This window comes from Macrotis lagotis, chromosome X, assembly GCF_037893015.1.
Source record: "Macrotis lagotis isolate mMagLag1 chromosome X, bilby.v1.9.chrom.fasta, whole genome shotgun sequence".
Classification (NCBI taxonomy): Eukaryota; Metazoa; Chordata; class Mammalia; order Peramelemorphia; family Peramelidae; genus Macrotis; species Macrotis lagotis.
The window spans coordinates 268,715,624-268,739,878 of record NC_133666.1 but is presented as its reverse complement, the minus strand read 5'-3'; the positions used below and the strand labels follow the sequence as shown (position 1 = coordinate 268,739,878).

The following is a 24,255-nucleotide window of genomic DNA, read 5'->3' as shown; positions in this document are numbered from 1 at the left end:
TTTTGAGTACCATCATTGTGAGTTTTTCTAAAAATTTGTTTCATACTTTTAGATATGCCATTGCTTTGGCATTGAGAGAAAAACAGCGTGTGATATTTACTAGCCCAATTAAGGCTTTAAGTAATCAGAAATACCGTGAAATGTATGAAGAATTTCAAGATGTTGGCTTGATGACTGGTGATGTCACCATAAATCCTACAGCATCTTGCCTGGTTATGACTACTGAGGTAAACAACTTAACTATTCCCATTATTTTTTCCTTCCAAGTTGCGATTGGAATTAGAACTTGTAAAAGTCTGTACTGTGTCAAAAATTCATTATTTGCATACTTTAGCTAAAGGTCTAAATAAACAGTATTTTGAATTTTAAATTTGCTTTTTATAGGTATTTGGTTTGTAATCTGAAAATAGTATCAGTAATGGGTATTTAAATGCTTACTGTTATTTTGGAACATGATTTTGCAGATTTTTTTAAACCAGCTTTCACATTCTTAATCTCATTTTGTTCCTCATCTAAATGATGACACATGACTGACTTGTAAATATGGGATAGTAACGCGATTTTTAAAATCACAGTAGATTTTGATGTTTGCATAGTAGTTACATGACCCATGTGAAGTACTAGTGGGCATAAATCCAAAAATAGATGCCCTACCTGTATTCAATGTGAGATTTTTTTTAATCTGTAATTAGGTTTTGTTAAATAATCTTGTTTTGGGTAACATTAAAGAACTACCAATTTATTAAATGCATGCATTCTTATATCTATTACACAACACAGATATTTCTCATAGACAGCAACAAAACGGTGGTATCTTAGTACCTGAGTGGAAAGGGAACCATTTCAGATTAAATATATTTTTTGACGGTGTTGCTGTACTTTTTAATTTAAAAAAAATTTTTTATTACCTCAGCTACATGTAAAAGCAAATTTCAACATTTACTTCCAAAGCCTTGAGTTTCAAATTCTCATCCCAGATATACTTTATAATTCTGCATTTTGGTGCTTACCTTTTTAAGTCAACAGTTTGTGTTTCTGGACCAGTATTATAGATAGATAGGCTGAGAATTGGCCTGGTTTAGAAGCTAGATCAGGAAAATCTATATTTAAGTTCTATCTGTTATACATTCTGACTACAAAACCTTTTGGAAAGTTTCTTAACTTCAGTGCCCTGAATACTGAAAGCTCTAAGACTATAAATTGCAGAACAGCTAATAGGGGGAAATCTTAATTGAGACATTACTAAATAAATGACATCACAAATCTGTTCCCCAAAAATAGGATAATTATTTGTTTCTGGAAATTCTGTGCTTTGGGTGAGGTGAGGTTGTCTTAAGGAGCTGTGTTTTTCTATGATTCAAAGAAAAGCCAAAAATGAAGTAGAAGCACTTTGGTTATTATGTAAAAGTTGATAGAGCATTTGAACTTCATTATATACATGGTTGATTATCTTAAAAGTTGTTTCAGAATTGAGACAGTGAAAGTTGATTCCAGAATAGAATTTTTTGTGCACTGGGAAATTGTGGAAAAAACAGATGAAATGTGGTTCCCCATGCTCTTACAGTTATGTTTCTTGCTTTTATGTTTTAAAAAGTGCCAAAGGATTCTGACATTTGAAAGCATATTTAGGGGAAATAGCCTGTCACCTGCCCTTCTACCTAAAAAAAAAATTATAATGCTCTTTGAAAAAACCATCCAATTGGTTACTCTTATGAAAGAGCATTTTCCACAGAAATTTTATTTGTTAGAAACTATTTTGTTTTTAATTCCTTAGATTTTGAGAAGTATGCTGTACCGAGGGTCTGAGGTTATGCGAGAAGTTGCTTGGGTTATATTTGATGAAATTCATTATATGAGAGATTCAGGTAATGTATATAGTCTGTTTTCTGAGTATGATTTATAAAGTTTCCCTCTTGAACTGTATGTTTAACAGGCATCTCAGATTTAACATGTACAACACAAAATTAATTTATCTTCTCCAGCCCCCAACCCCAAACTCTCCCGCTTTCAAACTTCACTATTTCCATCAAGGGCAATATCAGTCTTAATCTATTACAATTGCTTTCCACCAACCCATGTATTTCTTTTTTCTTAATGAAAAAGAAAAAGATTCTCTCCCTTTGATTCTCATCATTTAAGAGAAAGAAAGCTCGTGTAACAAATAAAGAATAATCAAGCAAAACAAACTCCCTCAAAATGAAAATATTTATTTCATTTTGTATCTTGATTCCTTCATGTCTGTCAGTCAGGAGGTTCAATGATATTACTGTAGAAATTGTTCTTAATCTGCTTATTTTATTCTTCATCCATTTATACAAGTCTTAACAGATTCCACTGACTATGCCTTTCTTCATTGTCATAGTAATATTCTTACATTCATATGCCATAATTTGTTCATTCTCCAGGTATAGGCTTCCCCTTAGTTTCATGTTCTTTAGTTCTACAAAATGAACTTCTTTGCATATTTGTGACCTTTGTTTTGTACATATATATTCAAGGTAATTATTGTTTGTATACTGTTTGTTTCCCCTGGCACATATTATGTAGTGAATAAATGTTTGTTGACTGATATTATATTATTATGTTTTAGATATCCCCCTACAGATTGCTCTTCCCTTTGAAAGTTTGTAAAATTTAGTTGTGTTGTTCTTTGTTTGACAGTAATTAAATCTATATTGATTCTCTTCTTTAAAAAATAAAATTTTTTTTATATTTTATGTTCCATATCTTAAAAGAATCCAATGGTTTTTGTTGCATTGAAGTACTTTTATTCCTTACCTTTAGTAAAAAAGATATTTTTTTGGAGTAGTAGTAGTAGTAGTGTATTTTCAGTTATATAATTTTGATTTTGGACTTTTGAATTTTATATAGATCATTGGTCTCCTTTTTTTTAGTTTGAAGTAGAAATACTTTGGTCCTTTGAATATGAATATATCTTCAGGGACTGCTTTGAGGCCTAAAGTATTCAGGTTATTTCACTTTAATGCTTAACTTTATTGGGGACTTACATTACAGAATGACTCCATTTTAATTCTAATCTAGATTTGTGGTAAGGGTTAGTAAATGAGGAAAAAAATAGTTTGTTTATAATGTTATTTCAGTAATTTGGAGCTCTATGTTTGTGGTTTTTTATTTTCTAGAGCGTGGTGTGGTATGGGAAGAAACTATTATTTTGCTTCCTGATAATGTTCACTATGTCTTCCTTTCTGCTACTATTCCAAATGCTCGACAATTTGCAGAGTGGATTTGTCATTTACATAAACAGGTACTTCTTTCCTTGTTAAAAAACGTCATTTTTCTGTCAAGGCGCATGATACTATAGTTTTAGATTTGTTTTATGTCTTACTGTACAACTAACCCTGTTTAAAAGAAGATGAAGGGAGAGTTAATAAGTAGGTAAATAAGTCATGACTGAATGTGTGCTTTTTTTCTTAGCTTACCTGATTATTTCAGGATTGTTACTCTTACCCTCTCTGACTTCAAGATTTACCTATTGTAATCCAAACAAAATACTTTTGTACTACTAATTTATTAGCAGTAATTTAATCTTATTACCACCTTAGTAAAAAAAAAACAACACAACAGAATCTGAGAAGAAAGAGACCTCAAATGCTATCTAATCTGAATTCTCTTTTACCACATTCCTGGAAATTGATTTCTAGCCTTCACTTGAGTATCTCTAGGGAGGGCATAGCCCATTACTTCCCAATTGAACCTTTTCTACTTTTGGATAGCTCTCTTTTTTTTTTTAAAGGTTTTTGCAAGGCAATGGGGTTAAGTGGCTTGCCCAAGGCCACATGGCTAGGTAATTATTAAGTGTCTGAGACCAGATTTGAACCCAGGTACTCCTGACTCCAGGGCCAGTGTTTTATCCACTGCGTCACATAACCGCCCCTGGATAGCTCTCTTAAGAGAGCTTTTTCTTAAGACAGGTTTCATTGAAATTGTGCCTTTCATCATTGTCAGAGTATTTTCTGTTATGTTCAAATGCCATAATCTGTTCATTCTTCAACTGTCAGGCTTGCCCTTGGTTGATTTTTCTTTTGTACTACAAAAATATCATTATTGATATTTCTTCCCCTCAAGATTTCTTGATCCTTACTTTCATGATCTTTTTGTAGCCATTCATGAAATATTAGAACCTAGGTATAACAAAAACTAAAATGTCCATTTGCTTTTTAAGTAAAACGTTAGCTGCTAAAATTACTTAGCCTTGATGTTAAAAATTAAGTTCTAGCTGTCAGGAGTGGCTTTTTTAAAATTGTTCATTATTTTTCTTATTTTAATTATTTAAAATAAAGATTCATATATCTATATATGGACATAAAGCCACACATCCATATGGATATATAACTATACATACATATGTATATGTGTGCAATATAACTTATGTATTTAAATGCACACACAAATCTGGATAGATGATAGCTAAGATATGCATATGCCAACACATGTAGGTCTTTTTTTCCAACCTCACCATTTCCCAGCATATATGCCCCTATTGCAGAGAGCCAATCTTTGTCTATCGTAAAGAGTAAAAAAGACATTTCACAATGCCTTGAAAAAACATATTGTAACTTTTATCTAACACCATATTCCCTATTCCATAACTATAATCTCTCCTCTGCAGAAATATGGGGAGTATTCTTCTTAATATTTCTTTAAGGCTAAGCTGTGTGGCTAGTTTTTCAGAGCATTTGTTTTTAGTTGTTTTTTTCATTGGTGTATATATTGTGTTAGTAGTTTTCCTTTTTTCTTTTTTTTAACTTACATTTTTATTCAGTTACACATTATTAAAGTAGTCTTGTGAGAGTAAACATTAAAACACCCCTCCCCCCACTAAATTAAAAAATCTCATGAGAAATAAAGTGAAAGAAAGAAAAAAAATATGCCTCAGTCTCTGTTCAGATACCATCAATTCTGTCTCTGGGATGGATTGCATTTTTTTTTTAATCTTTTCTCACTTTTATTCCAACTTCTTATTTTTTTATTTTTTTTCTCTTTTTTATTTAATATTTATTCTCATTTTGTACAATAATGTTATTTTTACATTAGTAAAATATTCTTGTTTAAGAGTAAACGAGATACCCCCTCCCCCCATAAATATAGACTTGCTTCAGCGATAAAGTAAAGGGGAGAGAAAAAAAATTAAAATAAAAAAAATAATAGTAATAATTGTAGGTATGGCCAGGTGGTGCAATGGATGGAGCACCAACCCTGGAGCCACGAGCACCCGAGCCCACATCCGGCCCTGTACACCCAACAATCACCCAGCCATGTGATATGCAAGCCACCTGAACCCCACTGCCCTGCAGAAACCAAAAAAAAGGAAAAAAGACCCAAAATAAAATAAAATAGTAATAATAGTAGGGGTGGCTGGGTGGTGGACAGAACATTGGCTCTTGAGCCAGGAGCACCCGGTTCCCAATCCGGCCTTGGACACCCAAGGATCACCCTGCTATGTGGCCCCAGGCAGGCCACCCAGCCCCATTTGCCCTGCACCTTCCCCCAAAAAATAATATTAAAAAATGTGCTTCAGTCTTTGTTCTAACAACAACAAGTCTGTCGTGGGTGGATCAGATTCTTTATGATTAGTCCATGGCAAAAGTTACTTCCATATTTTTCCACCATTGCCATTGCTGATCGCAACTCCCTCCTTTCTTATTTCTCCACTACCATGTACTCTATTTTCTCTCTCCTTTCACTCTGACTCTGCTGTAGGGTCGCTGAGTGGTGCAGCAGACAGATCCCTGGTCCTGGGGCCAAGAAGCCCATACCACCCCTTAGGCCCAGCATCCACCTGGCCCTATTGTCCTGGACAGGCCATCCAATCCCAGCCCCTTGCAATAAGTAAAAAAAGAAAATGTGTTATATCTGACCACTGTTCTCCCCATGGTCCATCCTCTCCTCCATCACTCGCGTCCCCCCCTTCCCCCTGTCGCCCCCTCTCCTTACTCCGAATGCCTATACCCCATTGAGTATATATGCTGTTTCCTCTCCTAGCCACCTCTGATGAGAGTGAAGTTTCCCTCATTTCCCCCTTGCCTTCCCCCCTTCCATATCATTGCAATAGCTCATTATAATAAAGAAAAGTCTTATTATATGAAATATCTTGGCCTATTCCCCCTCTCCTTTTTCTTTCTCCCATTCCATTTCCCTTTTTTTCCTATTAACTCCATTTTTACACCATATTTTATCTTTGAATTCAGCTTTCTCCTGTGCTTCAACTATAAAAGCTCCCTCTACCTGCTCTATTAACTGAGAAGGTTCATATGAGTATTATCAGTGTCATTTTTCTATACAGGAATACATGTAGTTCATCATCATTAAATCCCTCATATTTTCCCCTTCTCCTCCAATCTCCATGCTTCACCTGAGTTCTGTATCTGAAGATCAAACCTTCTGTTCAGCTCTGGCCGTTCCAACAGGAACATTTGAAATTCTCCTGGTTCATTGAAAGTCCATCTTTTTCCCTGGAAGAGGACATTCAGCCTTGCTGAGTAGTTCATTCTTGGCTGCATTCCAATCTCTTTTGCCTTCCAGTATATTCTATTCCAAGCCCTATGAGCTTCCAATGTAGTTGCTGCTAAGTCCTGTGTGATCCTGACTGCAGCTCCATGATATTTGAATGGTGTCCTTCTGGCTGCTGTAATATTTTCTCCTTGACTTGGGAGTTCTGGAACTTGGCTGTGATATTCCTAGGGGTTGGTTTTTTGGGATCTCTTTCTCGGGGGGATCGGTGGATTCTCTCCATTTCTATTTTGCCCTCTGCTTCTAGGATATCAGGGCAATTTTCCTGTAGTAATTCTTTGAAAATGATGTCAAGGCTCTTTTCCTGATCATGACTTTCAGGTATTCCAATAATTTTCAAATTATCTTTCCTAAGTCTGTTTTCCATATCAGTTGTTTTTTCAATGAGATATTTCACATTTTCTTCTAATTTTTCATTTTTTTGGTTTTGAAGTATTGATTCCTGATTTCTGGCAAATTCATCAGTCTCCCTGAATTCTATTCTTTGTCTGAAGGATTTGTTCTCCTCAGAGAGTTTTCTTATCTCTTTTTCCATCTGGCCCATTCTGCTTTTTAAAGCATTCTTCTCCTCCATAACTTTTTGAACTGTTTTATCCATTTGCCCTAAGCTGGTTTTTAGCATGCTATTTTCTTCAGCATTTTTTTGGATTTCCTTGACTAGACTGCTGACTTCATTTTCATGTTTTTCCTGCATCTCTCTCCTTTCTTTTCCCAATTTTTCTTCTAACTCTCTCATTTGATTTTCAAAGTCTTTTTTGAGCTCTGTCATAGCCTGAGCCCAATTTCTGTTTTTCTTGGAGTCTTTAGATGCAGGAGCTTGTGCTTCCTCATCTTCAGACTGAGTATTTTGATCCTTCTTGGGCTCATTTGCAAAATATTTCTCAATTGTGTTCCTCTTTTTTTCTCTGCTTGCTCATTTTTCCCAGCCTCAGCCTGTTTTGGGGTGCTTCCTGATCATTTGGGACACTCCCACAAGGGTCTCAGTGTGTGAGGCTCTGTCCTCCCTCCTGGTCTGTGAATGACCATATGCACCCCCCCCCCCCCCTGCCACGGGGCTGAGGTGGGGGTGGGGCCCTGCTGTTCTATGGGGGGGCCTAGACTGCAATCAGGATCTGAATGTGGTCAGAGCCCCTGAGTCCTGTTCCAGGGGCAGAGGACAGAGCTCTGCAGTCTCTCTTCACTCCCCTACCTCAGCTCAATGGGCTCATGCCCTGGGGGCTCCTGCTTACCAGCTCCGCCTGCTTCTGTTCCTGGATCAGGGCTGAAGAAAGACCAGGTTGCTTGCTCTGTGCCCTGAAGGCTGGGCTCCACATGCTCGCTCTGGCAGAGGTCCCCCGCCAATCCCCCACTTTGTGCCTGGTGCTCCCCGGGGTGCAACTCAGGAGACTTCCCCCGCTACTGTGAGCCGTGGCTCCCTGGGGCTGCCTCTGGGAGGCTGAATTTCTTTCGCTCTGCTGGGCCACCCCTCTGATAGGCCGTCCTTCCAACCCCGGGGAGCAGAGCCTTTCTGCTCTTCCAGGTTACCTTGAGTAGGAGAACTGCCTCATTGGGTCCCTCTGTGGGTTCTGTCTCTGGAAAGTTTAGTTAGAGTCCTTAGCTTATGAGTTTTATCAGAGAGCGCCTAAGACTCTGTCCTTTCTTGTTGCCATCTTGGCTCCGCCCTGGATTGCATTCTTTATCATAAGTCCAATAGAGAAGTATTTCTATATTTTCCCACAGTGGCTGTTGCTGATTATAATTCCTTCCACCCACACCTCCCCACTACCATTTATCATATTTTCTCTCTCCTTTTACTCTGTCCTTCTTCAAAAGTGTGCTGTGGGGCAGCCGAGTGGTTCAATGGACAGAGCCCCAAGGCCTCATCCCACCCCCTAGACCCAGCAACCACCTAGCCCTGTGGTCCCAGACAGGCCACCCTATCCCACCACCTTGTAAAAAGTAAAAAAGAAAATGTTGTATCTCCCATGATCCTCTCCTCTATCAACTACACCCCCCTCCTTTCTCCCATTCCCTTTCTCTCCTTTTTCCTCTAGATTTCTATACACTATTAAGTATGTGTGCTATTTCCTCTCTGAGCCATTTCCAATGGATCACTTCCCCCCCTTCCACTCCATTGCAAAAGTTTTTTCTTAACCATTTTACATGAAATAGCCTATTCTACCTCTTTTCCCAGTATATTTCCTTTTCACCCCTTGACTCCATTTTTACAATTTATTTTCATATTTAGCTCTCTCCTGTACCTTGTCTATATATGCTCCTTCTAACTGCTCCAATAAATGAGAAAGTTAATATGAGTTATCATTATCTTCTTCCCATGCAGGAGTACAGGCAGTTCATCATTGAATCCCTTATAATTTACCCTTCCCATCCATCCTCTCTATGCTTCACCTGAGTCCTGTACTTGAAGATAAAACTTTCTGATCAGCTCTGGCCATTAAAACAAGAACATTTGAAATTACCCTGTTTCATTGAATGACTGTCTTTCCCCTGGAAGAGGATGTTCAGTTTTTCTGGGTAGTTGATTCTCAATTGCATTCCAAGCTCTTTTGTCTTCTGGATTATCATATTCCATGTCCTACAAGCCCTTAATGCAGATGCTGCTAAGACCTATGTAATATTGACTGTAGCTCCATGATATGTGAATTGTTGTCCTTCTGGTTGTTTGTAATATTTTTCTCTTTGACTTGGGAGTTCTGGAACTTGGCTATAATATTCCTGGGGGTTATTTTTTTTTAGATCTCTTTCTGAAGGTGATAGGTGGATTTTCTCAATTTGTATTTTGCTTCTGCTTCTAGAATATCAGGGTAATTTTCTTGCAGACATTTTTTAAAAATGGAATCAAGGTTCTTTTCCTGATTATGACTTTCAGACAGCCTAGTAATTTTTAAATCATCTCTCCTGGATTTGTTTTCCAGGTCAGTTGTTTTTTCACTGAGATATTTCATGTTTTCTTCTAGTTTTTCATTTGGTTTTGTTTTATTGTTTCTTGATTCCTCACAAAGTCATCAGCTTCCCTTAGCTACATTGGAAGGAGCTGTTTTCTTCAGAAAAATGTTTTCCATCTGACCAATTCTGCTTTTTAATGTATCCTTTTCATTAACTTTTTGGACTGCTTTTTCCATTTGACCTAAACTGGTTTTTGACATGTTGTTTTCTTCAGTATTTTTTTGGATCACTTTGACTAAACTGCTGGCTTGCTTCATGTTTTTCTTGCATCTCATTTCTCTTCCCAATTTTTCCTCTACCTCCCTTATTTGATTTTCAGGTTTTTTTTCTGAGTTCTGCCATAGCCTGAGCCCAATTACTATTTTTCTTGGAGACTTTGGGTACAGAAGCTTTGACTTTGTCATCTTCTGAATGTGTTTTGATCCTCCATGGGACCAAAGTTAATTGTCTATGGTTAGGTTCCCTTTTTTCTATTTCCCTTGTTTTGGGGTGCTTCCTGAGCTTTTGAATATTATTGGTGTTTTGATCCTCCATGGGACCAAAGTTAATTGTCTATGGTTAGGTTCCTTTTTTTCTATTTCCCTTGTTTTGGGGTGCTTCCTGAGCTTTTGAATATTATTGGGACACCCCCCCCACAAAGACCTCAGTTCCTTCAAGGTCTTATTAGAGGCTCTGATGGCTCTCCTTGCCTGTACTTTGGTCTGTGGATGACCAGAAGCATTTACCTTTGTCCTGGAGCTGTGAGGAGGGTCTCTGCTCTACTGTAGTAGTATGGGGACCCAAATTGGGTCTAAATATGGGAAAAAAACCCACCAGAGTCCTGTCCCAGGGACAGGAGGAACAATCTCCCCCCATTCCCTTATATCTGTGGACTTATTGCTTTGGGAATAGCTGCCAGGTGGCTCTATGGGCCTGCTTTGGTTTCCTGGGATGTGGGCTTCACTAAGGGCCATGCTGGCCTGAGGTTTCCCTGCTGATTTTCCAAGTTGTACTTGGTGTTCCCTAGGTTGTCAGGTCAGGAAACTGCTTCTGCAGTCCCACTCCAGGGACTCAGGTGCCCTGCAGGTTGTTTCTGGATTCCTGGAGCTCCTTCTCTCTGGCCTAATGATCCTGGCTGTGCTACCACTCCCTCCACTGTCGAAGAACAGAGCTTTCCCATGATCTTCCAAGTCATCTTGGGCTGGAGATTTGCCACACAGGATCTTTCTGTGGGTTCTGTCTCTCAAAAATTTAGTTATAGTCATAATTTTAAGATTTTTGAATCATTTTGGATAGAGTTCCTAGAAAAGCCTGTCCCTGTGCCACCATCTTGACTCCTCCCCCTAAAACCATATATCCTGGTTTTACTTTTCATAATACTTTAATTCATTTAAGTCTTCCCTTGCTTCACATTCACTACAGCACATTTTCCATAGCACTTTAGTATTCCTTTATATCCCTATACTGTCTCTTGTTTAACCATTCCTCAATTAATGAGCAGCTACTTTGTTTCTGAGATTTGATCGATGTGAAGTATAAAAACTCAGAATTATTTTGATTTGTATTTCTTTTGTATTTAGTCATTTAGTGCATTCTTTTGTTATATTGTTGAAGTTTGTTCCAGTACCTGACCCTTAGATCTAGAACTAGAAGGGACATCAAAGGCCATATAATTCAACTCCTTCATATTCTAGATGAGGAAGCTGAAGCCCAGGAAGTGACTTGCCCAAAGTCATATAGGCCTAAGCATCTTTATATGGTGCCATCTCAGATTCTTAACAGAGATATGTGATACAAAGATTTATATCAGGGATTCAGGCACAGTTCATAATTGGAGAAACAGCATAAACGTGTTAAAAGAAAAATCACTTAAAAATAGATTGTTATATCAGTAGATTTAGAAAAGGCCTTTGACAAAGAACAATGGTCATTCTAAAAACCCTGTAACGTATTATAGGCCTTATATGTATTAAAAACAAATTTTTTTATTGATGGGGAAAGTAGGCATCATCTGTATATTCCTCAGTCCCTATATCCTCTGTGTCCCGTCCTCAATTGCACCCAAGTTGTATCTTTTAACAAATATTTTTTAAAAAGAAGGAAGAAGAAAAAGGTTTACAAAACTAATCAATTTATCAAAAAAGTTGTCTGTTCACCTATGGTCCCTCACCTCTGAGTTATGAGGAGTGACTTTGGGGCTCAGCTTGTTCATTATAATTTCATATTATTCAGTTTAGCTTGTTTTGTTTTTTTCCACTTAAACTTTTATGCTCAGGGTGGCTAGGTGGCGTAGTGGATAAAGCACCGGCCTTTGAGTCAGGAGTACCTCGGTTCAAATCCGGTCTCACACACTTAATTACCTAGCTGTGTGGCCTTGGGCAAGCCACTTAACCCCATTTGCCTTGCAAAAATCTAAAAAAAAACCAAAAAACTTTTATGCTTATTGTGTATTTGATTTTCTACCTTCATTGCATCTTCAACTTGCATTCTCTCTTATTTACAACCGCTATTAAAAATGCTTCTTTTAATCCAAACCCTTATCACATCTCATTTGGTTTATTACAATAGCCTATTGAGTGAACTCCCTACCTCTTCCCTCACTTCATTCCAGTCTGTCCTCAAGAATGGTAGTAATGATTTCCCTTAAGCTCCCATGTGATCATATCACATATTTTCTCAAGGATTAAATATAAACTGTTAAATTTTAAAGATCCAGCTTTTCTTTCTAGCTTCATTGTTGTACATTACTGTTACTCTTTTGCACTGTGCATTTTAGACAGATTAACCTTCTCTCTTTTCCTTACAGAAAACATTCTCTGTCTTGTCTCTGGTTTTAAAAGAGAATTCATCTTTAGATATTTAAATTCATATAAACCTCTTGGACTTTAAAGAATGCTTCTCTGGGAGCTTAAATAGTTGCTGATTGATGAACAAATATCTTTTTCCATGTAAAATGTTAATCATTATTTTGGGGCATATAGAAAATCCCTGATATTTGAATGAAATTTTGAGAGCTACAGAGTTAGAAGCCTATAGTTCTGGTAGTCTGAGTAATTTAACCCAAATAACAGTGTGGTCTTTCATTTTAAGCATTATATTTGGATTCTTTTAAGCCAATAGTAGCGTAGCTATGGCCATGGTACTATGATTAAAGAGTTTCATTTTTTCAAGATTTGCTTTAAAGTTACATCTTAAATATTATTTTAAGGATTTAAAAAGATTTTTCTCCCATGAATTCAGTGTTTGGAACATGTTATTTCCATAGATTAATGGTTATAACTAGAATTTACATATCTTATAAGATTTTCAGAGCACTTTAAAAACTATTTTTGTTCTCACAGCTACCCTGAAAGGTAGGTGCAATTATTATCCCTTTTTTACAGATAAAGAAATTGAGGCAAACTAGTTATGACTTGCTGCTCAAGGTCAAAAACTTGATGTCTCAAGGCCAAATTTGAACTTAAATCTCCCTAACTCCAAGTCCAGGATTCTAGCCACTGTATCACCTATCTACCTCAGTACCTTAAAGACTCAAAAGCAATTTAGCTAGGAAAAATGGATATGCTCAAGTACTCAAGTAACAAACTTCATTTTTTCTTAAAATTCATTTTACAGCCTTGCCATGTAATTTACACTGATTATCGACCAACTCCATTGCAACATTATATCTTTCCAGCAGGGGGAGATGGCCTTCATCTTGTTGTTGATGAAAATGTGAGTCGTTTTTGTTTTTTTCTTTAGTTATAACTCTTTAGTGTTATAATCATAAATTCTTAGTTATAACTCTTTAGTTTTTAATCATAAATAGTTGCCAGCTGCTTTATTTAAGTGAAGACCAGTTGCTTTATTTAGGCCTTTACTTAAAAAATTGTTTTGTATAAGTTTTAGTATTATATGAAAATCATGTGAATCAGAAATGAGTTCTTTTAAGTTATCTTGATATAATTTTATTCTTTTATACTAAGAAATTATTTTTGTTTTGGTGCAAAAAGTTTTGTGATGTTAAAGATGTTTGAATTGTATTGACATTTTTGATTAATTTGCTTAGAAGAATAACTTTGGTTCCAGGGTGATTTCAGAGAAGATAATTTTAATACTGCAATGCAAGTACTTAGAGATGCAGGAGATTTGGCAAAAGGAGATCAGAAGGGGAGGAAAGGAGGAACCAAAGGTAATCACTAATTTTGCTTTGAAATTAATTTGTCAAAGGACTCACTTCTAAAATAGAGAACTGAGTCAAATGTATAAAAAAAGTCATTCCCCGATTGATAAATGGTCAAAGGATATGGAAAGGCATTTCTCAGAAAGAAAGCAAAACTATCTATAGTCATGTGAAAAATTACTCTAAATCATTACTGTTTATAGAAATACAGATTAAAGCATCTCTGATGTACCACCTCACACCTCTCACATTGGCCGTTATAACCAGAAAGGAGAATATAATGATCAGTTGTCGGAGGGGAAACTGGGACAACTAATGCAATTGTTGGTAGAATTGTGAACTAATCCAACTTTTCTGGAGAGCAGTTTGGAATTACTCCCAAAGGGCAATAAAAATGTGCATACCTTTTGATTCAGCAATATATATACCCTGAAGAGATCATGAAAAAAGGGTAAAAACCTCACTTGTACAAAACATTCATAGCAGCTCTATGTGTAGTGGCAAAGATTTAGAAATTAAGAGGATGCTCATCAATTGGGGAGTGGCTGAACAAATGGTAGTTTATGTACGTTGTGAAACACTATTCTATAAGAAATCATGAGGGATGAGTTTTCAGAAAAGTCTGGAAAGACGTGCATGAATTGATGCTGAGTGAGATGAACATTATATACACAAACAACAATATGGGGTGAAGATTAACCATGAAAGAATTGTTAATTTCAACAGTACAATAATCAAAGGCAATTCTAAAAGACTTGTGGTGGAAACATGCATCCATATCCAGAGAAAGAACTGTGGAAGTTAAATGAAGACCGAAGTTTATTTACCTTTATGTTTTAAAAGTTGTCTTAGTGTATTATACAATTTTGTTACTTTTAATGTGTGCTTTCTTCCGTTTGGATCTGATTCTCTCATAACACATTCAATTTTGATTTATGTTTAGCATGGTTGCAAATGTAAAGACTATATCAGATTGCTTTCTGTTGGGGGCAAGGGAGAGGGGGAGAAAAGTTGTGAAAACCTTGCAAAAAAATGGTTGGTTAAAAAATAATTTTCAAATTGTTTGATGTTAAAATTAGTTTTGTTTTAGAAAGTTTTGCAGATTGAGTTTAATGTTTAATATAAAAAAGATTAACTTTTATGCCAACCCTTTGGCTTTGCAGGGCCATCAAACGTGTTCAAAATTGTGAAGATGATTATGGAAAGAAATTTTCAGCCTGTAATCATTTTCAGTTTCAGTAAAAAAGACTGTGAAGCATATGCTCTCCAGATGACCAAATTAGATTTCAACACAGGTACTAGTATATTTCTATACACCTTTCATGTTAAATTAATTCATTTAGTTATTTATTTTTTATGAAACTTTTATGTGGCAAGTTTTTAAAATTATAATTTCTCACTTTTGGCTGCATTATTTTTCTGGTAACGGTCTTCCAGTGCATCATATTTTCCCCTTAAGAAAAATATTACAGTTGAGTGTTGAATTCCTCACTCCCAATTCATGATTCAGTAAATCAAAGATGTGACCAGTAAAGCTAAAGATAGCAGGTCACTTAACCCTGATTACCTCACATCCAAACCCATCTCCAGTTATCCTGATTCATATCTGACCACTGGACCCAGATGGCTCTGGAGGAGAAAGTGAGATTGGTAACAGCACAGCACCCCTTCACTCAAATCCAATTCATGTGTTTGTTATGGCATCTTCTCCCTGGTGTCATGGACCTTTTCGAAAATGAAAGGCAAACATCATGCAGGATTCTCCTACCACTGTGTAATTTAAAATATTTTAATTTAAAATAAAAGAATGCCTTTTTTTAAATAATTGTGCTTAATTCTTTTAAAACTTGTTAAAGACTGAATCTGCCTTGGCAGTCTTGTCTGAAACACTATGTGACTTGGGCAAGTCACATAACCTCTCTGGACCTTAGTTTTATCATTGTAAATTATTATTGGACTAGATGAATCCCTAGTTCTAAAGATGTCATCAATAATAATCAAAAGGAAATTTCCTCATGAATCTTCAGTGGTAGCAAGTTTTCAGTGGAATTGTAGGCATTATTACTTAGTGCTAATAATTATATATTCATTTTATGGTATTGGCAATTTTTTTTTTAGGAAGACAAAATGCCTTCCTGCTTGGTATTATGGTCGAGTCAAAAGAGTACTAAAAATTTTGTGTTCTCTAATTAGCCCAGTATGTAATATTAGACCAGTCATTAATTTTTTTAGGTCTGTTTCCTTACTTGTAAAATGAGAAGATTGGACCCTACCCAAACTTTATATTATAAATTTATTAACGTGGCTCACCTAATTTTATGTGTTTTTTAAAACCGGGGGGAGGGGTCTTTATGGGTAGACAACTCGGAAAGTTATTTCATTGTTGTGGCAATCCAGTGCTAAGATTATTATAATGGTGATAATATTCTGTGGTAACATGTTAATATTGTTTGGTAGGTATATAATGTTTGACAACTATTTTAAAACACTTTGACCTTCCATTTTATATTAAATAAGCAAGTTTAGATTTATATAATTTTCTCAAGTTGCCTATTATGAAAATTGCATCAGTTAATGTTTAAATAATCTAACAAATCACATTATTTGAATGGCATATTTTTTAGGTGATTGGTTTCTTGAACTTTTTTCCTTTTAGCTGAAGAAAAGAAGATGGTTGAAGAAGTTTTTAATAATGCAATTGACTGTCTGTCTGATGAAGATAAAAAGCTTCCTCAGGTGAATGCTAAAATATTAAACTCAACCCTGGTATTAATAATCTTCCTTTATTTTAAGATATTAAAATATTGTTTCTACAGTTCTGCTACAAGTGTTGCCTTATGTGTAAAAAAGATATTTTGCATCTAAGGTATTTTACTTTTTCTTTGCATTTGCCTGTTATAAGTTAATTCTCTGAAAGCTGTTGTGTAAATGGAACAAATATTTTTAAATATGAAAAGATTATCATCAACTTCAGTATATGAATAAATTAACTTGTCCACATATCCAATAAAAAAAGTTAAATATATAACCCAAACATTGAAAGTAAAATAAAAGAAAAATTTTGCCTTTTAATAATTTTATTCTTTATTTATAGGTTGAGCATGTACTTCCTCTTTTGAAGAGAGGGATTGGTATTCACCATGGTGGCTTGCTTCCTATTTTGAAAGAGACCATAGAAATTTTATTTTCAGAAGGATTGATAAAGGTATGGTTATAATTATTTAATTACAATTTGAAAAATCATGCCTACTAAAGCTTTTGGGAAATTACAGGAAAATTTTTTTTTCCCCCAACTGCCCTGTTTTTTCTCCAATGTACATAATCTTTTTTCTTTTTTGCTTATATTTAGCATAATATAGTTGGAATTTTGATGAAGGTAACACTTTCCTAACTGACAAAGTACCGATCATGCAAAGGAATTGATGTTTCAAATAAATAATTTCTTTGAGAAGCTCACTTTTTTTATTTGTTAACATTTTGTTTTCCAATTATATACAATAGTAATATCTATGTAATCATTTTTTGTAAGGTTTTGAATTTTACAATTTTTCCCTCACCCTCCCTTCCTTCCCCCTCCCTACCCACAGAAGGCTGTCTGATAGTCTTCACATGTTTCCATGCTATACACTGATGTAACTTGAATGTGTTATAAGAGTAAACATAAACCCCCCTCCCTCCCCCCAAGAAGATGAGAAACCTCAAGAATAGAGAGAGAGAAAAAAATGTATTTCAGTCTATGTTTAGATTCCAATGGCTCTGTCTCTGGGGTGAGTTGCTTTCTTTTTCATAAGTCCACCAGAGAAGCTACTTTAATATTTTTCCCACAGTTGCTATTACTAGCTGTTCCTCCACTCTCATTTATTCTGTTCCCTCTCCCTCTCCTTTCATCCTGGCCCTGTCCAAAAGTGTGTTGAATCTGAGTACCCTCTCCCTTGACCTTCCCTCTCTTCTATCACCTATTCCCCCCCTTCCCTCCCCCCATTCCCCCCATCCCTTTCTTCTTATGGATAGATTTCCTCACCCTATTAAGTGTGTATGTTATTTCCTCTCTGAGCCATTTCTGATGAGAATGAAAGCTCACTCATTCCTCCTTGTCTTCCCCATTCCACTCCATTGAAAAAGCTTTTTCTTGACTCTTATGTGAAATTTCTTAGCTTCTTCTTCCTCTCCTTTCCCTTCCTCCTAGTACTTTGCTTTATCACCCATTGACTCCATCTTTTTACTATATTATACCATTATATTCTGCTCCTTCCTGGGTCCTGTCTACATATGCTCCCTCTAACAGCTCTTATAAATGAGAAAGTTCGTAAGAATTATCAATATCTTCTTCTCATGCAGGAATACAAACAGTTAAGTTCCTCATAGTTAGTCCTTCTCTTCCACCCCCTCTATGGTTCACTAGAGGCCTGTACTTAGAGATCAGATTTTTTGTTCAGCTCTGGGTGTTTAAATAGGAAAGTTTGCAAGTCCCCTGTTTCATTGAAAGTCCATCTTTTCCCTTGAAAGAGGATGTTGAGTTTTGCTGGGTAGTTGATTCTCGGTTGTAAACCGAGATCTTTTACCTTCTAGAATATCGTTGCAACCCCTACGAGCCTTTAATGCACATGCTGCCAGATCCTGTGTAATCCTGACTATGGAGCCTCGGTAGTTGAATTGTGTGTTTCTGGCAGCCTTTAGAATTTTCTCTTTGATTTGGGAGTTTTGGAATTTGGCTATAATATTCCTGGAAGTTTTTCTTTTGGGAATCTCTTTGAGGAGCTGATCAGTGAATTCCCTCGATTTTTTAAAAATTATTTCTTCTGGATCTGTTTTCGAGTTCATTTGCTTTTCCAGTGAGATATTTCACATTTTCCTCTAATTTTTGGCTTTTTTTGGAAGTTTTATTTCTTCCTGATTTCTTGTAAAGTCATCAGCTTCCTTTTTTTAATCTCCTTTTCCAGCTGGCCAATTCTGCTTTTTAAGGCATTCTTCTCATTTGCCTTTTGTTTTGCTTTTCCCATTAGGCCTAAACTAGTTTTTAGCATATTATTTTCTTCACTATTTTTTTTGTATATCTTTCACCAAGCTGTTGATTTGGTATTCATGATTTTTCTTCATCACTCTCATTTTTCCTCCATCTCCCTTAATTGCTTTTCAAAGCCTTTTTTGAGCTCATCCATAGTCTGAGCCTATTTTCTTGCAACTTTTGGATACAGAAGCTTCAATTTTGTCATCATATGATCATCATATGATTATGTGTTTTGATCTTCCATGGGACTAAAGTAATACTCTATGGTCAGATTCTTCATTTCCTTAGCCCAAGACAGCACTTCCAAGTCTTTGTTCTTTTGGGGGGGGGGGGTGAACCCCACTGGGACATTTATTCCTCCAGGGTCTTATGCTCTCTTGCCTGTACTTTGTTATGAAGCTGCCCCCCCCCACTTCCCTCTGCCCTGGAGCTATAAGGGGGGGATCCAGCTTGGCTATTTAGTATGGAAACCCAAACCTGGATCTGAATGTAGGCTAGCAGCAGAGTCCTACTCTTAGGGAGAGTAGAGAAATCTCTGCAGACTTCCCTTACTGTCTCTGGGGGTACAGGCTGCTTTTTCCCAGATTCTTGATACAGGTTCTGCAGCCAGTGCTCCTCACTCCACACTCATTCTGGTGTAGCAGAGTTCTCTCCCCACCCCTTCAAACTGCTGTCTGTGTTCTCTGGCCTGGGCTGAGCTGAGCTTCACTGTGGATTTTTTCCAGCCCAGGGTCCTGGTAAAACACACCTTTTCCCATAGAACTTCTAAGTTATCTTGAAGTGGGAAAAATGTATCACTCAGTCTTTCTGTGAATTCTGCCCCTCTAAATTTTGGCTAGAGTCATAATTTGTTGGTTTTTGGAGTTTGGGGTTGAAGGAGTTCCCTGGAAATGCTGCCTTCAGGTCACCATCTTGGCTCTGCCCCCCCCCCCCCCCCCCCCCCAGAAGCTCACTTTTGTAAATCAGACTAGGAGTAGAATTGCTTGGCAGATTCAGAAGAGCCTTGAGGATGGATCCTTCAGACTAAGATGAAGTGTCTGATCAAAAGAAAAAAAGTTACTACTTATACCCAATGGGAGATACTGGAATATGGCATATGACCAAAATAATGGTCATCATTTATTGATTTTGAATAGTATCAAAAGATTAGAGCAGGCAAGAACCTTATTGTCCCCATTTTACATATGAAAAGAACAAAGGTCTAGAGAAGATAGTTGACTTGCTTAGAGTTTTACACTTGTGTCAGAATCATCATATGGTTTTCACTTGTTTGAATTTGACTAACAAAATAACCAATTGAAGTACAGAAGCAGAACTACAGAATTTTTTAAAAACTAAATTTTTTCCCCAGACAACAAAAAAATCTATCCTCTTTCTCCCTTGCCTCCTAACTGCTGCCTAATTTAGAATGAAAGAAGAGCAAAACTCCCATAATAGAAATTTATTATTAGCAGAATAAAGTTCTTTTCTGGCCATATATAATGGGGGCGAGAGAGAGAGAAAATGAACGTGCGTGCTGCTTTCTACATATGACTTGATCTCCACTCTGAGGGCAAGGCTTATTTCATCATCCTAGTTATTATTACACTAATCACTTTGAAAATCCTAAAACTTTGAAAGCTTTTTTCCTCTATATTGTACAAATTATTCTTCTGTTCCTATTTATTTCACATTCCAGTTTCCTCCACTTTCTCTGAAACAGGTTTCATTATTTCTTTCAGTATGACATTGAGCCATTTCTCAACTGATGCCAACCCTTGAGATTTCAATACTTGACTACTTCAAAAAAAAAACCAATAAATATTTTTGTGCATTCTTAGATTTTGTTTTGCTTATTGTTAATCTCTCCCTTAATTTATCTTCCCTCCTGTTCCCCCTTCTCTTTCCTGTTTTATCTATTGAATGAAATGAGTTTGTACCTGTATGTAGTGTGTGTAAAAATGTGTATTTTTTAGGTTTTTTTTAAAAATCTTAGAAACCTCTTATTTCTTTTAAAAATCATTAAATATTTTTAGTATATGTAAAAAAGGAGCTATACGTATATATTAGCACATGTGTAGTTTAAAAATAAAATATGTTAACTTATGCATAATTCCTTTAATTAGGCCTTATTTGCAACAGAAACTTTTGCTATGGGAATTAACATGCCAGCCAGGACAGTATTGTTTACAAATGCCCGTAAATTTGATGGGAAAGATTTTCGATGGGTGAGTAACAGTTGTACACTTAAAATTCCATTTTTTTCCTGTTAGTTTTGTGTCATATCCAATAAAAAAATTTTTTTAAATGCTGTGATTCTTTTGAAGCAGTTTATTCCATTGTAAGTTATATCATGTGCTATGCTTGTCTATCTTTCCTTTTTCTTGTGTATGTTTTCATTTTTAAATGAGGGCTTGTCATTTTAATTAGATCTGGTGAAACCTTAATCAGAATAGTCCCTAAAGCACAACAAAATTTACTTGGATGGGGGGAGTTGATTGCAGATTGTAACTGTCTAAAGTTGTACTGAAAGAAAAGTGGATCCCCATGGCAACTGATTCAATGACCTAATATGAAATCCATCTTCAAAACTTAAACCCTAACCCCTTTCTTTAAAAAAAAAAATACTTTTTACTGCTTTTTGCCTTTGTACCATAGTTATGTCAACTCCTGATATATCATCCCTCTTTCTGATAGCACCATAGAACCTTTCTTTATAACAAAATATTTCAAATAAATACCAACAAAACAAAAATCCTGTACTGCTAGTTTCCCAACATCTCAACCAACAGTGGAGAAGTATGTTTCTCATCTGTTTACCAGATCCAACTTTCAATTTCTCATTCTCATTTCAAATTCTCATTATTATAGCCATTATATCTATTGTTGTTTTGGTTCTGCTTTGTAAAAGGCACTGGACATCCTTCTTCCTTCTACTCCTCCAATTTTTTTTCCATTAGAAAAAGTGCTTTTATGAACATTTTAGTATATGGAGGTCTCTGATTTGCTTTCACTGACTAAAGATACATTTTCATTAATGGGTTTGTTGGATCAAAGGTACTAAAGAGTTTGTGACTTGTCTCATATAACTCCAGATTGCTACCTCAACAGCTTTTTTACAGAGGCAGTTGTTGAGAATATTTTTTACACTGGAAGGTATCTCTTAATTTTAGGTAATCAGAATTGTCTGTCCTGCTTTTCTAGCATTATTCCTTCAGTATTCTAATAGGTTGACTATCTTAGGATTACTATCTTTACCTTCCATCTCTCCCACTTCCTAATATATCATCAGCCTGCTCTAATTTAAAATTGGATGGGAGTAGATGTATAGCACTGTGTATTTCCCAGCTTTGTATTTCTATTAATCTTAGACATTCTCACCTCAATCATTTTTTGAAATAATGTTCCATTTTTCCTATATTACATGTAAAAACAATTTTTAATGTTTTTTAAAATTTTGAGCTCCTAATTCCTTCTTTCCTTCCCCTTCTTCCCCCAAAATAGTAAGCAATTTAATAAATGTTATATATGTGCAGTCATGAAAAACTTTTCCATATTAGTCATATTGTGAAAGAAATCAGACCAAAAAACACAAAAAAGTAAAGTGGAAATATAGTATGCCTTGAATTGCATTCACTTCTTTTTCTAGAGGTGGATATTATTTTTCATTGTGAATCCTTTGTAATTATCTTAGATCATTGTATTTCTCTCATCCCAGTTAGTAAAGAACATTTTTGCTGAGCTATGTTATCATTAACCAAGATAGTTCAGAATTTTATCATCGTTTTAAGTGAGGTTACCTGTCCTTTTGTGAGGGAAAGGAAATATCTTCTGAGAGTGATTGGAGATTTGTGTTTCCTTTTAAGATTTTACTTTCATATTTCAAGTTTGAGTATTAAAAATATGTTAGTCCAGAGTAAAAAGGACTCAGGTCATCTAGTCTAGGATTAGGTCTTTGCTTAAATACATCCATAAGGAGCCTTTGTCCAGGGAAAGAACTAAATATTCAACTCAGAGAAAATAGCGAACTAGTTCTTTAATCTTTGCCAACTATGTAAAATAGAAAGCTTTTTTTTCTTATGAAAATAAAATTATATAGGTGACCATGGACCTTAAGTATGAAATATTTTTGTCTTTATTCTTTTTAAATCTGAGAATGGGGGTGGCTAGGTGGCGTAGTGGATAAAGCACCGGCCCTGGAGTCAGGAGTACCTGGGTTCAAATCCGGTCTCAGACACTTAATAATTACCTAGCTGTGTGGCCTTGGGCAAGCCACTTAACCCCGTTTGCCTTGCAAAAACCTAAAAAAAAAAATCTAAGAATATCTGAGGAGTAATATGTCTAGAATTTGGTACTAGTTTTCTTAACTCAAACTGCATAGAATTTCTCTTTAACTTAGAACTGAGTTTTTTGATCATTTATTTTCCTCCCCATTTACATGTAAAAATAATTTCAATATTTTTTTTCAAATTTTGAGTTCCAAATGGCTCATTCTCCCTCTCTTCTTCCCCAATTGAGAAGGCAAGCAATTTGACATATGTTGTACATATACAACCATGCAAAATGCATCTCCTATGTAAGTCTTTGCTATGAAAGAAAACATTAAAAAAAACCCCGCAAGAAAAATAGAGGGAAAATATCTTCAATCTGTATTTAGGCTCTACCAGTTCTTTTTTCTGCACCTTTCATCTTAAGCCCTTTATAATTGTCTTGGATCCTTGTGTTGCTGAGAATAGTTAAGTTATTCATAGTAGATCATCAGATAGTATTGCTGTTTAATTTATACAAAGATGTGCTAGACTCATGCAGAAAACTAAGCTGTGACAGTTAGGTGGCACAGTGGATAGAGCACTGGCTATGAAGTCAGGAGGAGCTGAGTTCAAATTCTTTTTGGCAAAGTTATTAATTTTTTGTTAATGGCTCTTATGAGATACTTTTTTAACCCAAGCAATATATATATGTGTATGTGTATGTATATATATATATATATATATATATATATATATATATATATATATATATATATATATATATCCTTAGACTATATTGAAGTTGCCACATCACTGAATTCTGCATAGGTGAAGAATTGCATAGCTAACGTTATGGCTTTTGTCTTAACAGGCTACCCCAAACTTGACTAAAAAACATACATATTTTGAATGTTTTAAAGATAAAAATAGTTGGTCTTATTTATCCTAATTGGAATTAGATGGGAAGACTTAGTTGCTAGTCAGTAGTACATATAATAGCATATATTTTACTCACATTTTGCAAATTTCAATTAAATGTAAAAATTCTTTTAGCAGTGGTGCATAAGTATATTTTTTGAAATGGTATAGGCAAAGAATGTGGAGGAACATTAATTTTAAGTATATTGACTTTGTTATAAATGATAACCTCCCTCATCTCCAACAATTTAAATTCATTTCGGACTAGATGAGCAAGGAATTAGTCCTGTGCTTTCTGGTTTGTTTTTTTTTTTTTGCAAGGCAAACGGGGTTAAGTGGCTTGCCCAAGGCCACACAGCTAGGTAATTATTAAGTGTCTGAGACCGAATTTGAACCCAGGTACTCCTGACTCCAGGGCCGGTGCTTTATCCACTAAGCCACCTACCCACTCCTTAGTCCTGTGCTTTCATTGCTAACAGAAA

At 35.8% G+C, this 24,255-nt stretch overlaps 1 protein-coding gene across 3 annotated transcripts in view; it reads left to right on the top strand.

Annotated features, from left to right (window-relative positions):
- MTREX (Mtr4 exosome RNA helicase) overlaps positions 1-24,255 on the top strand; it is a 91,797-nt gene that overhangs the window by 16,284 nt on the left and 51,258 nt on the right. For all 3 annotated transcript variants that reach the window (XM_074206558.1, XM_074206556.1, XM_074206557.1), the window contains 9 exons: positions 53-227; positions 1,775-1,865; positions 3,141-3,265; positions 13,072-13,170; positions 13,525-13,627; positions 14,782-14,913; positions 16,275-16,354; positions 16,713-16,823; positions 20,732-20,833. In XM_074206558.1, coding sequence (XP_074062659.1) covers positions 53-227; positions 1,775-1,865; positions 3,141-3,265; positions 13,072-13,170; positions 13,525-13,627; positions 14,782-14,913; positions 16,275-16,354; positions 16,713-16,823; positions 20,732-20,833 — 1,018 coding nt within the window. The remainder of the gene's footprint in view (positions 1-52; positions 228-1,774; positions 1,866-3,140; positions 3,266-13,071; positions 13,171-13,524; positions 13,628-14,781; positions 14,914-16,274; positions 16,355-16,712; positions 16,824-20,731; positions 20,834-24,255) is intronic.